General features: G+C 29.2%; 1 protein-coding gene across 4 annotated transcripts; it reads right to left on the reverse strand.

Annotated features, from left to right (window-relative positions):
• Positions 1–5965: 5965 nt before the first annotated feature.
• LOC105126327 (tRNA-dihydrouridine(47) synthase [NAD(P)(+)]-like) lies at positions 5966–12074 on the reverse strand. 4 transcript variants are annotated; one of them, XM_011027157.1, is made up of 13 exons: positions 11944–12074; positions 11200–11340; positions 10973–11099; positions 10220–10347; positions 10057–10126; positions 9844–9946; positions 8926–9043; positions 8658–8739; positions 8431–8492; positions 7547–7619; positions 7371–7454; positions 6774–6860; positions 5966–6447 (listed from the first exon to the last, which is right to left on the reverse strand). In XM_011027157.1, the coding sequence occupies exons 2-13, from the start codon at positions 11232–11234 to the stop codon at positions 6274–6276; spliced, it is 1143 nt and encodes a 380-aa protein (XP_011025459.1). In that variant the 5' UTR covers positions 11235–11340; positions 11944–12074; the 3' UTR covers positions 5966–6273. The 4 variants fall into 4 exon arrangements, with proteins under 4 accessions (XP_011025459.1, XP_011025458.1, XP_011025460.1 ...); XM_011027156.1 differs by having other exon boundaries at positions 11200–11345; XM_011027158.1 differs by lacking the exon at positions 11944–12074 and adding an exon at positions 11860–11931 and having other exon boundaries at positions 11200–11345.
• Between the last annotated feature and the right edge of the window lie 1420 nt (positions 12075–13494).

The following is a 13494-nucleotide window of genomic DNA, read 5'->3' on the forward strand; positions in this document are numbered from 1 at the left end:
TTTTAATATAATGTCGGCAAACCAAGTCTAAAGATATGTTTACTTTTATATTTTAAAAGTATTTTTTGAAGGTATGTTTACTTTTATATTTTAAAATTATTTTTAAAAAAAAAATTAAAAATTTTACTTCAAATTAATATATTTTTTATATTTTTAAATCATTTTAATGCGTTGATATTAAATATAATTTTTAAAAAATAAAAAATTTTATTTAATACATTTCTCAATAAAAATTACTTTAAAAAGATAACTATAATCATGTTCCATAAACATCCTTAATATAATCATTTACAACTTTACATGGTAGAGATGGTAGCTTTGTAACTAATGATTTCTTATAGCATTCACTAATTAGATGACTATTTTTATTTATACATAAAAAAATAAAAAAATAAATATTTTTAAAATAAAAAAATATAATATTCAGATAGTTGGTTTAAGTGAGTTTAATAAATGCTATTGTTTTAATAGTATCATTAAAAAATAAGATATCGACAAGTAACAAAACAGAAATAAAAAAAAAAAAATTCAATGCAAAAAATGAACTATTACCGATATTATAAAAATATATTTTCACAGCAATTCAAAAAAAATTTAATGATCTTATTTGTTAACAATATAAAAATAAATGAAAATATGATAATTTTATAAAAAAATATAAATAAAAAAATCAATCATTATTAATTTTTTAAACTATAATCTGCATTATACGACCAAAAATACTATGTATGAAAAAACCATGAAAGTTAAAATCACCAAAAAAAACAATATAAAAAATACAAAATAAATAAAAAATAAATAAAAACAATGCATGTTGAAATTACAATAAAAAATAAATTAAATGGTAGCAACAAATTTTAAATATGAGAGTTGGATTAAAAGGAATGAAAACATTAACAAAATGATAAAAATTAAAAGAACAAGGAAAAAAATGATATATTATAAATTTGGATTAAAAGGTGAAACTAAAAATAATAAAACTTCCATAAAAGATTCGAGAAAAAAATAAAAAATCACAAGAATAAATATCAAATCATAATAAAAAATATATGAATAATTCTTCGATGTGTTTTTTTATACTAAAAAAACTTTTATGATGTGTTTTTTTATACTGAAAAAACTTTTAGATATAAATAAAAAAAACCTATACACTCATTTAACTAAACAACTCAATAAGCACCATCTACCATAATGAAAAAAAAAAATCATCAAGAATAAACAAAATGAAATTAAGAAAAGCAAGTGAAAAATAAAAATCAAGATATCTAAAATTATAATATAGGTGATTTACCGAGTTATATTTAATATTTATTTTTCAATATAAGTTTGTAATATAAAAACACATAAATAATTATAATAGAAAACAGCATATATATAAAAATTATTGAACAATAATTAAAAAAAAAATGCAAGGTTGCAAGTATAAAAAATCCTATAAAATCAATATATAAAAAAAATCTAATCTATGTAACATCAAAAAAGATATATAGATGAATCATGCCCACCTCTCTAAAAATCAAACACACTTAATATTATTTTAAAAGAATAACAATCTTTCTAAAACACAAACCCACCATTTATTTGAAAAAATATACACAAATAATATATTATTTTAAAAAAATAAAATGAATCAGACCATACATTGCTAAGCTCGATAAGCTAGACCCAGCATCTGCCCCAATAAAGCAATGATCCACACATGGACCTGCAATACTAGGTCAAAGAGAAAGTTTTTTTAAAAAAAGTTTAATAGGTTAGATAATGCGTCACCTGCTTCAAGTGTATCAAAAAAATAATGTGTTGTCAATAGATGACGCATTATCTTATCAACCTAAAATTTTAATACTACAGTAGCTAGAAAAATTTGACCCTTTATTTTTTTCATCCAAAAATCATTTACGAGAGTTTTTTTTTTTTTAAATGTTTAATAGGTTGGACAATGCGTCACCTGCTTTAAGTGTATCAAAAAAATAATGTGTTGTCAGCAGACGACGCATTATCTTATCAACCTAAAATTTAAATACTACGGTAACTAGAAAAATTTGGCCCTTTATTTTTTTCATCCAAAAATCATTTTAACTTTTTTTTAGTTAAAAATACATACAAAACACCTTAGAGCTCTTATTAAACCAATCTATAGCTACCAAAAAAATAAAAAAAACCATCTTAAAACCCAAAATCCACATAATACAAAAATTATTCCCGGGTCTAGATCTTTTATTTTAGGTGTTTTCAAAGTAAATAAACACTCAAACAAAACCCTTGATTATATTAAATTTTTTAACATAAAAATTAATTATTTTAATGGTTAAAATCTTTCCCAGCAACTATTTTTTTTTTTAAGTGAAACTTAGAGACTCTCTCTCCCCTTCGAACATAAAAGGATAAAAAAAAGTTAGGTAATGTATTATCTTTAAATTTAAGGAGCTTCTCATGTAATATTTTAAAAAATACCGGTTTGAAATAAATATTTCAATGAAATTTTTAATTTTTTCCTTATATTATTCAAGATTTTCACTGTAATTCTTTATCCTTCAATCTAACCCTTTCTTTTTAAAAAATATGTAACTGGGAATTAATTTCAATTTTAAAAAATTAAATTATGCAAAATAAAAATTCAAGAAGTAAAATGAAAATTACCAATAAAATAAAATAAAATACACTGCTTCAATGATGTATTGTGAACGAATGCACAATAATTGAAGGAAGGTAAAAAGTTAATACCTTTTAACAACGAGCCTTGTCACTTGTCAGTCAATAGACACGCCGCCATCATGACATGTTCTTATCTACTCCTGAAATTGGCCATGGTCTGTCTAAAAGTTAATTTGCTTGAAATTTGTGATTAGGATGGGGGTGTTGATCCAATGAAAAGTGATTAAAAAAATTAATTTTTTATTTATTATAAAAAAATTAATTAATAAAAAATATTTTTTACTTAAAAAAATATGGCTTGATTTTTATTTATTTTTTATTTTAATTGAAAAATATTTTATAAAAATTATAAAAAATTTAAAAATATCATATTATTTGTTGATTATATCAAATTTGATGTTTAAATTTTTAATTGTTATATATATATATATATATATATATATTTTATTTTGAATATATATTTTTTTTAATTTTTATATTAACTTTAATTTTTATTTTCTTTTCTCTTGTTATTTTTTAATTAATTTTTTTTATTTATCAAATCTAATCCTTATTCTTTTAATTGTTACTTATTTTATTTGAAATAATTTATAAAATAATAATAATAATTATTTTAATCTATTTATTTTTTTATTTTTTATTTTTTAAATTTAACCTTTATTATTTTAATTATTATTTATTTTATTTGATATAATTTATAAAATTATATTTTTTTCATTCTCATTCTCATTCAACTTTTTAATTTGTAAGATTTTTTTTATTATTTTAACAAGTTTAAAATATAAAATATTAATAAATTATTTTTTAGCTTATTTTTCATAATATAATCAAATATTAAAAACTATTTTACAATTTATTTTTTTATTATACTATTATTTTTAAAACAAAAATTACTTTCTAACAAAAAAAAAAAAACCATTCCCTCAGTACACACTTGAACCATGCACGCACCGCGCGCTTCGATCCCAGATTTATCTCAGTATCGGAGACATGCAAGCAGGACAGGAGAGTTTTCATCACCGCAGCGCATGAAGTGGGAAGATTACTTGGGTCAATGATGCCATTATCTTCATCATCAGATAAAAATATTAAAAAATTAAGACAAAGTCCAGGATACTTCGGATTGATTTACGTGGCAAAGGAGCATAGGTACACGAAAAAAAAAAAAAAACATGTATCGAATCCTCTCAAGGATGTTTTTTTTTTTTTTTGGTTTTTCCTCGGTCAAGCTTGTCCGAGAATGAGATGATAACAGAAATAGATACGACGCACAACGGATTGTGAAGCAACATCCTCAACAAAAGAAGCCGAATATAAGCAATTTAAAGTTGCTTCATTAGTGGTTAAAGTACACAGGCTCTCAGGAATGGCAACCTCAGAATAGAAAAACTGACAAGACAACAATACCCTCAGTTCAGTGGCGACAGATCTTAGCGGTTGGCAGGGTTACCCTAACCGATGCTTACATCTTCTTGGCTTGAGGGCTCCCTGGCTTCGGCTCCTCGGCCACAGTAATCCCAGCGAGTCCATCGTGTTTTTGTTCCATATTCCAATTTAGTTTTTCTTTAATTAATAATTTTTTAGTATTTTTAAATTATTTGGATGTGTATTTTTAAAAGATAAAAATAAAAAAATATTATTTTAATATATTTTAAAATAAAAAATACTTAAAAAAACAAACATAAAATCCCATCATAGTTGCTCTGGCAGCACTAGCTAACACAAGTCTCCGGCTGGAAGCTAACGAAGACCGGGCACCAAAGGTTGTGCTGTTGACGAATGAGGCAGTCGTGGTGATTGAGGCCATTTGTACACGGGTTACTGGTACTGCTATATTTACGGATAATTTATTTCTTTTGTTTTTTATATAATGTCCAGGCTTGTTAAATCCCGGGAATACAAGTGAAAGGTAAGAAAAAGAAGTGGGCATTGTATCTTATGCTAACACTTACATAGATCCACGAGATCAGTGCCGCCAATCATGAGCAGTATAATATGGTGAAGTGTTGATAGTTGACACGCAGTTATATTTATTGACTTGTGTTTTAATATAATAAATAATATGTATAATATAAGTGTAGCACCTTAGCATATTTCTCATTTCCCCAAAATTTTCTTTTTTCCCCCCCGCTAACTATTCAAGAGCTTTTCTATTTTTTTTAGCTGCTCTCTTCCTTATGCAATTTTTTTTTTCAAGTCCAATTAAGCAACTTTAGGTAATTTTTTAATTTAATTTAATTTTTATTTTTTTATAATTAGTTATTAAAAATATTAGGATTTATAATAATTTAGAGGTTTTGATATATATAATATTTTGAATAAATTAAAGATGAATAGTAGTGGATTAGACTGTAAGATTTTGAACAATAGATATTGATTTGATTATTTTGAATTAATTAAAAGTTATATCATTTACAAATAAATTAGTTAGGAATTAAATTTTTTTATGAGATAAACAAGTAAACATTTAAATTATTACCAGCAAGTAAAAATTGATATTTGCATAATTAAAATTGTTTAAGCTTAAGATTGGTCTTTTTTATAATGTTAATTTCCTTATACCTTCCTATAAAATAATCAGGATAGGTAATTAAATAATTCATATTTTATATATTTTTTCTCTTTTTTTTTTTGTTAGACAATTTGTATTTTGCTAGAGAAGAATTAATATATGGATGCAATCCTGATTCTAATTAGTGAATGTTATTTTTTTCTTAAAAAAAAAAATTATTTTATTTTTAAAAATGATTTATCATGATAAATTTAGACTATCAATCTTAATCCTTATCCATGCATTATGTACAATATGCTACATGATAAATGGATTTTGATAAATTAATATATATTTTATTAAAAATTTTATATGGAAGATCTACAATTATCATGTAATTCAACTAAATTTTGTTATTATAAAAATTCAAAAAAATAATTATAATATAAGTTTTTTAATTTTGAAAGTATTTTTAAATTAATTTTACTTTATATGATTTAACATATTTATTTCAAATTAATTTCAAACACATGTTTATATAATATAATATTTATTAAAAATTTATCTCCTTATTTAAAATATAACATTTGTTAATAATTTATCCCCTAGACTCTGGCTCCGGCCACTGATCACGGGGAAGAAGTAGCAGTCTTAAACCATCTGGTAGCTAATCTGTTTAGAGAATGAGAACCAGTGGCTCGGGGAATTGGGTCGACAGAGTATGTACATACAAGCCAGACTGCTCCAGCCCATAGAACTTTGAAAGGTAGAAACAAATTGCGATCACAGACTTTCAAAGCCAAAAATTGTAATCCCATATGCATCGAAAATACGAGCACAAAAATTAAACCATAAAATATGTTAATATTCCAAAACTATCAGATTCATTGCCATACATTTGTAATTTTACCTGCTTGCAATTTGGGTACCCTGTTGTAATCCTAGTTCGAAGGCTTTTAGTACATCCAAAGTGTTTGTACCTCAGTGTTGAGGGGCAATCATAAATCTTCTGATTTAACACATAATTCACACATAATGTTACACGGACCAACCAGCCAGGTCATCCAAAAAATTGCAAATGCTGTGTAAGCTATGGGATGTAGGAAGGTATAAATCAAGCCTCTATGTTAAGACTGAGAATTTACTACTACATCCTCTGTTCTGGTTTCATATGGTGGTGGAAGCAATCCCCGTACTTTAGTAAAAAGATCTTTACGACCAGATGGTAGCTCCGCAACAGGTGAATCCAAGACAGCATCAGGAATCGCCACTAGGGTTTCTTCAAAAAAGGATTTGACTGTCTGCAATGTTCAGAGTAGTTTGAATTTAGGTAACAATCGAGTAATGGTAATCTCATGTTCAACAAGAAGGACACAGTGGAATTAGCGTGAGGTTACTTGATTATAGAAAGGAAGACAAATTAAAATAAGAATGAATCAATGCTTTCCTAAACTTCTGCATTGACATTATCTCTATTGAGTGCCTACACGCTAGGAAAATTTTCCAATCTGGATATTGTAGTTCGAACACTCACTACCAACCTTGCAAACCAAACAGTAGGTTAAAAACTGTCCACGCTTGCCCCAATTCTTAAACGAAACTAAGAAGGTTATTGTGATCAACATACCGTAATATTCTTCTTCAGGAAAGCAGCATCAGCTTTGCGTTTCCACAAACTGTTTCCGGGCTCAGAATAGAAAAAACCAGATAAAGGCTGCAGCATATTAACACTTTTTAAATATATTATAGCAGTAAGAAAATGCAAATTCAAAGAGCAGGATAAAAGAGAGATGTAGAGTAGTTTCCATTCTCATCCAAGGGGATTAGAACATGAATAAATCCAAACCAAACAGTAACCAAAACTTCAAGACGTGAAATGTGATTAACAAAAAAGAATCCTACACCAATAGCATGTCTGCATATCCTTTTCTTACAACTCAACAAAATCAGAACTAAATCTAAATTTCTCATAGCATGCAGATGATGGCAAAAAGCAGCACAAGTTGTGCACCCATACCTATACACTTTAACTAGTAGACATGGAAAAATAAAAATATTGTTCTGCACTATGGAGGGAGTATACATGTATAATTATTCATCCCTGGCAAATACCAAGGAAACAGAGAAAGTTCTATGAGATGTAGCTTTATATTTCAAATAAGACATTTAAGTTATTTTCAAAAAATGATTGCTTCAAAATAATCAGTAAAATAATATAACGTACCCTTATCAACTCCCGCATATTAGGCCTATTATTCCCATATGTTCCCAGAACAGCATCCCCATATACTTGATATTGTTCAAGGACCTGAAAATCAATGAAACCAGAAAATGATGTTAATAGGATATAAGGAAATCATAAAGGTGAGTGCCTATGGAAGGTCATATTTTCTCTTCAACCTGACGACGTGTAAGGCCGCTGCTTGGCTCGCCATAAACAGCAGAATCAACATGTGCCAGAGTATTCCAGAGGCTGAAAAAATATAAAGCTTTCTTTAGATTTACATCAGAGGAGAACAATATAATAGAGAGAGGGCTGCATAAAAATGGAAAAGCAAAGCCTAAAGGTATGTTTGTCTTATATTTGTCGTATCCTATCAATTGTAGCAGAAACTTGACCCATTATGTAAAAGTAGAGGTTACTAGTTTGGTCAAAGTCCACGCGACCAAAAAGGGCCTTATGGTCTCACATCAAATAAATGTCCTAACAAAGAAATTCTGGAGAAAATTCTACTGCTGAAGCCTGAACACTTGCACGAAGCAACTGCTCTGTGGACTAAAAAACACAACTTACAGTTGCCCCTCTAGTTTTTTTACCGTCACATTAGAAAAGATGCATATAGTCTGTTCAGCAGTGTGAATGATGCAGCAAGTGTTTTACCTGTGTTTCTGCAATAGAAACTTCTCTCTCCATATATTTATCTTTTACTTCTTCCCAAATATCATTACTATAATACCCCGAGACAGAAAAACAAGTCATTTAAAGTTTTTATTTTCTCCTTTACAGTATGCAGTTCGTTTGATATTCAGAGTTTTTTATTTTCCCCTTTACAATATACAGCAACTACAGTTTGTTTGATATTCAGAGTTTGTCGCTCGTTGAAATTCCCTACTGTGAGAAGACAAGGATTATCAGATCATGTCCACAGGGAGATTTTAAGGTTGCCTAAACCATGTCACCTGTTCTCCCTCCCCCCCCCCCCCCCCCCCCCCTTCTTAAAAAAGAAAGAAAAAGAAAGAAGAAGTCAGGTACAAGAAGTGCATAAAAAACTCATTATACATACTTATTGTAGGCAGCACGCCCAACCATTACACCATGCGCTCCTTCTCTTAATGCTGCATTTACCTATCAATTGAGATGTCCGGAATGAGCAAAACAATTTTGCATTATCATGAGGGACATGGGCAATAAAAGAACACTCATAATTCGATGAACCTTTAAAAGCATTGCAAAAGCTAGAATCAAAATGTAACCAGAAGCTAATTATACAACGAGAAAACAAGGCCTCACCTCATCAACACAATCTATGCCTCCATTTATTGTAAATCTTAAGTCAGGAAAATCACGTAAGAGGGCGTAATAGTACTCATATCTGCACCAGCATGTTCATAACACAAATTCAAGCACATCATTATCTGATCAAAGGATGCTTAAAATTAATGAGAAACTCATTTGTAGAATAGCAACCTACTGTTGTGCTTACTAAATAATTTATGTAGCATCAATTTAATTATGTTAAAATTCAATCACAAACTAAATTTTTAAAGCCCATACATACTTCAGGGGAGGAATCCTTCGATTGTCAGCTGGGCTAATGCCATTGAGCAGAGCCTTCCGTGAATGTATAATAAAATGCTTAGTGGGAGATAGAGAAGAAACCTTATAGATAAAATCACCTGAAAGGGGAAGAAAACATTAAGATCAAGGTACAATGCCAAAAATTTTAGCACCAAAAAATCACAAGTAATTAGCAGTCGAGTCGATATTCAGTATGGACAGTTTTAATATACATGGTAATCAAGGATGGCGTTATTGTTAGAATAAGCAAACTACCTCTTAATACATCCTCTTCACTCAGTGGCATAGCTAGAATGTTTTTTCATTGGGGTCGTATTTAACAGTCTTGAATAAAATTACTACACATTGTATGGCTGATTTGAAGTTCAAAACTTGTATATAAAAAAATAATCTGAAAGGAAATACTTAAAAAGAACAAAAATAAGTAGAGAGCTACAATAAAGAGAGATATTAATTAGTAATTCTGTGACTTTTATTTTTATTTTTTTGAAACTTCCACATAGACAGTGCGAGATATCTTCTTTATAAAATGCATGAACAGGACAGCTGTGGCTTTTGCAAGGTCTGTGAAGTACTTCAGAATTTACAGTAAAAACAATCACAAGACTCTGGTTGGAAACAATACCAAGATTCTAATCAGTGGTGAGTAAATAACTTGATGATGAAATGCATCCAAAGAGCATAAAAGCATAGGTACAAGAATTTAAAACCATTTTGCAAGCAATAGGACATGTGATAAACCATGAAGAGGACCAATAGAGAACATCTATTCTCAGTTTTCCGATTATCTACTTGTTCAAAGGTTAAATCTTTTGACGGGACAAGTGCTTGAATTACATAATTGTCTAATTTTGTTTTCCCTCAGAGAAACATAAGAAAGCAGATGCAGGGTCCTTACATAGCTCATTATAAGAATCATGATCATCTACACCAATTCGGCATTTAACACTGACAGGGACATCTGTGTTGGCAGCGATTACTGACATGGCTTCACTGACAAACTTTCCTTGTAAATACCAAAGAATTTATGAGAACATAATAACTATGAAAAAGAAAATAAAAACATCATCTAGACCAGGACTGATAAATTTAATTGGCACAGTTACCAAACCTTTGGATCGAGCATAAGACGGGCACCAAAGCATCCATGTCCAGCAACCTTGGCACTAGGACACCCACAACTGGTAAATTTTGGAGGAAAAAAATGAGTTGACTCAGTTTATCCTAGAAAAAACAACAAGAGAATTAAAAGCAAAGCAGAGAATTCTACTAACTTCAAGTTAATTTCATCAAAGCCATAAGCATTAGCAAGTTGAGTTGCTTTTGCAATGTTGTCTAAATTATTCCCACCAATTTGCAGCACAATGGGATGTTGTTCAGAAGGAAATGCCAAAAATCTGTCCTGAGCAATATAAACAAGAAATGAAGAATTAGTAGTTTTCAAGAAGGAACTAATCAATAAGCCAAGATCTCACCAAATGAAGGAGAAATCCAAAACACTCAATGGCAATGATGAAAGAAACAGGCGAATATGTGAGGCAAAAGGTAGGTACATTCATTTACGAGAAGATACCAAGGAGGAAACTAGTTTCCATAGATGGTACAGATATGCTGAAATGATCCAAACTGCATGCTTAGGAGAAGGCAATTATATAGCTATGTATGTATGTATATATATTTGTATGTATGTATGTATGTATGTATGTATAAGAGCATGCCCCATTAATACATTTCATCAATTATTTGGTTTCAGTGTGTATTTATCACGGACATGTGCGCACACATGTGTTTTATTTAACATTGTTGGAACCAGCTATGTGATTACTGACATGATGAAAGATCTAAAGTACTAGGAACATGTCTTCCTCTCAACCTCATTAGTCATCATAAACTCCCTATCTCAAGTTCTTGAAACCGTTTGTTAGTCTACAATTCCTGGTGAATCCAGAAAGAGTCTGCACACTGGCAGCCAATCACCAACCAATAAAAAATAATTCATTTCCATCCTCAATCTTTCACTCACATACCAAATTTCCCTGTTGATAAACAATTGTTTCTGCAGCAAGCATCTCCGTATACAGCCATGCATGTTTTGATATGATCCGTGCAACAGTTCTGTAATGTTTATCGGTCCACTCCATCATAGGTGCAACACTGCAAATATAACCAACCGAAAGCAATTGCAAAGAAAAATTCATTCTATCAACTCAATTAAACAAACAAATAAGAGAAACTGAACCACAAGTATACGCACCTGAACAAAGGAGGACGGTATTGTTCGGCACCCATCTCGAAGTGAGTGTTTATATTATGTAATTGATGTTTAGTAGCACAAATAGAAATGATTCTTCTTGACTTGATTGAATTGTTGGAAAATAAATCTAATGCTGACAATCTGCGCTGTTTTTTGAGAATAGTACATGAAGAGTAAATGAAGAGATCAAAAAATACCCAGGAAACTTCACCACCTCTTTCTCTCTTTAATCAGAGAAAGCTTGCTCCTCTTAGGTGCCTATATCCATATTAAATAGAAACTACATCATCATATAAATTATATTATACGCAGCAACCAAGTTGACATGCTCTACAACAAATCTCGCTATGGAGTTACTAAATAGGTCACATTCTTGAATTATCGACTTCATTCAAGCCAAGATGATATATTTTTTCCTTTCTTGTCTATTCAAATTCTGGATTAGATAGTAAAGATAGGACTTGAAAGGACTCGGAGACATCTCGAGCTTGGGATTCTTACCATTAGACTATTAAATTCCTGTTGGAGCTAAGCGTTACGGTGGATGCATAAGAACAAACTGTTCTGGGTGCGAGGAAATTGGGGATGAAAGAAGAGAAACTACTCTCAGACAGGCATTTAATCAAACAGGAAAGGAACAAGACGTTGATATATAAATACACCGGCTTACGCCCAAAATAGTTTTGCGTAGGTGAACATATTGCTGTATAATTATGAGAAAATAACAGAGAGATTAAGGTTTACATTAGAGGAAGATATCAGCCGCCGAAACCGGAAAAGTGGCTCCCGCGCCTTCTTCGCGGCAGAGAGACCTTGGTGCTTGTATGGGCACGAAAGTGTTTTGTTGAGGTAGGGCTTTCTCGTGGTCCTTTTTTTTTCTCCTTGTCTTACCGTTAGAATTGTTAGGTATAATTCCTCGATCAATTTCTACTTTATCCATTTCTTCTATTTTGTATTTACTAGTGGTATTTTCCACGACACGATGATTTTTGAAAATTTATTTAATTGTAAAATAAAAAAAAATATGTGAATAAAATTTAAAGTAGAAATTTATTTTTTTCATTAAAATAAGTTTTCTGATTTCTTACAATTTTTTTATTTCAAAAATAAAATATTTTTTATTAGCAACATATTTAATTGAATAAAAAGCAACAAAAAAACCATGATGATTTAAACTGAAAAAAATGTTTTAAATCAAAAATCTAATTTTATAAGTCATGCAATTTTTTTACTTCTATGAAAAAATGTTTTGTCATTATAAATATTATGCAGAATATTAGATGCAGGTGTGAGTAAAAGAAAGCTTGAATGATCAAGCTATAGTTTTTTGCACGCCATGAGAAGTAAAGAACAAAAGGAGCTTTTTTTATTCATGTTTTAAATTTGGTTATTATTGTTTTAATTCTATAAATTATTGCTTTGAAAAATCAAACATCAATTCATCGTTGAAATATTTTTTTTGACATCATTTGTAGCATGAGAAATAAAATAAAATACGACGCTTTAAATAATATCAATACAATATGAAAAGATGATATTAAAAAAAAAATGGAGTTATTGATATCAACTATTTTTTCAAGTACTAAAACAAATGACTAGTTCAAGTTAACTGTATAAGTCTACAATACATATGGGCCAGGCATCACATCAAAAAAAGTAGAATCCTATCTTGTTTTAGTTTGTTTTATAATCATATTTTTAATGTAATTATAGCTATAATACCAGGGGTAAAGTATCCAAGAGATTTAGTTAAAAATGCTTAAATAATTCATAATTTACGCAATAAAAAACATTGCTTAATTTCTAACATCTTGCTTAATTTTAGTTTGAAATATGCAAAGGAAAAACCTAGTTTTAATCCATGCTCAGACCATTTAATTTTTTTTAAAAAAAATTCAAAACTTTTTTTTAAAAATAAAAAAATAATTTTAATATATTTTAATATTTTAAAAAGAAACCACAATTATTTTTTAAATAAATTTTAAATCAAAAATAAAAAAATCATCATAATCAATCATATTCACTTGACATTTATGATTGTTTATATTTTATGATAAAGACATTATCGGATGAACTCAAGTATCAACTGAGACTATATTTCTCTTTAAAAATTTTTAAGATCCGCTTTTCATACGGGGAGAAATTATTAGATAAATTTAATCTATAAAAAAACAAACATTTTTAAGGTAACTTTTTAAAATTATGATCGCAGCAGCCGATGTGCCAACCGTGGGGCATGCCCTACAAGAACTATCGTGGATCACCAATCTTATCCAAGCCCAGCCCATGACAACC

The sequence above is a fragment of the Populus euphratica genome, unplaced genomic scaffold (assembly GCF_000495115.2).
Source record: "Populus euphratica unplaced genomic scaffold, PopEup_1.0 scaffold78.1, whole genome shotgun sequence".
NCBI lineage: Eukaryota > Viridiplantae > Streptophyta > Magnoliopsida > Malpighiales > Salicaceae > Populus > Populus euphratica.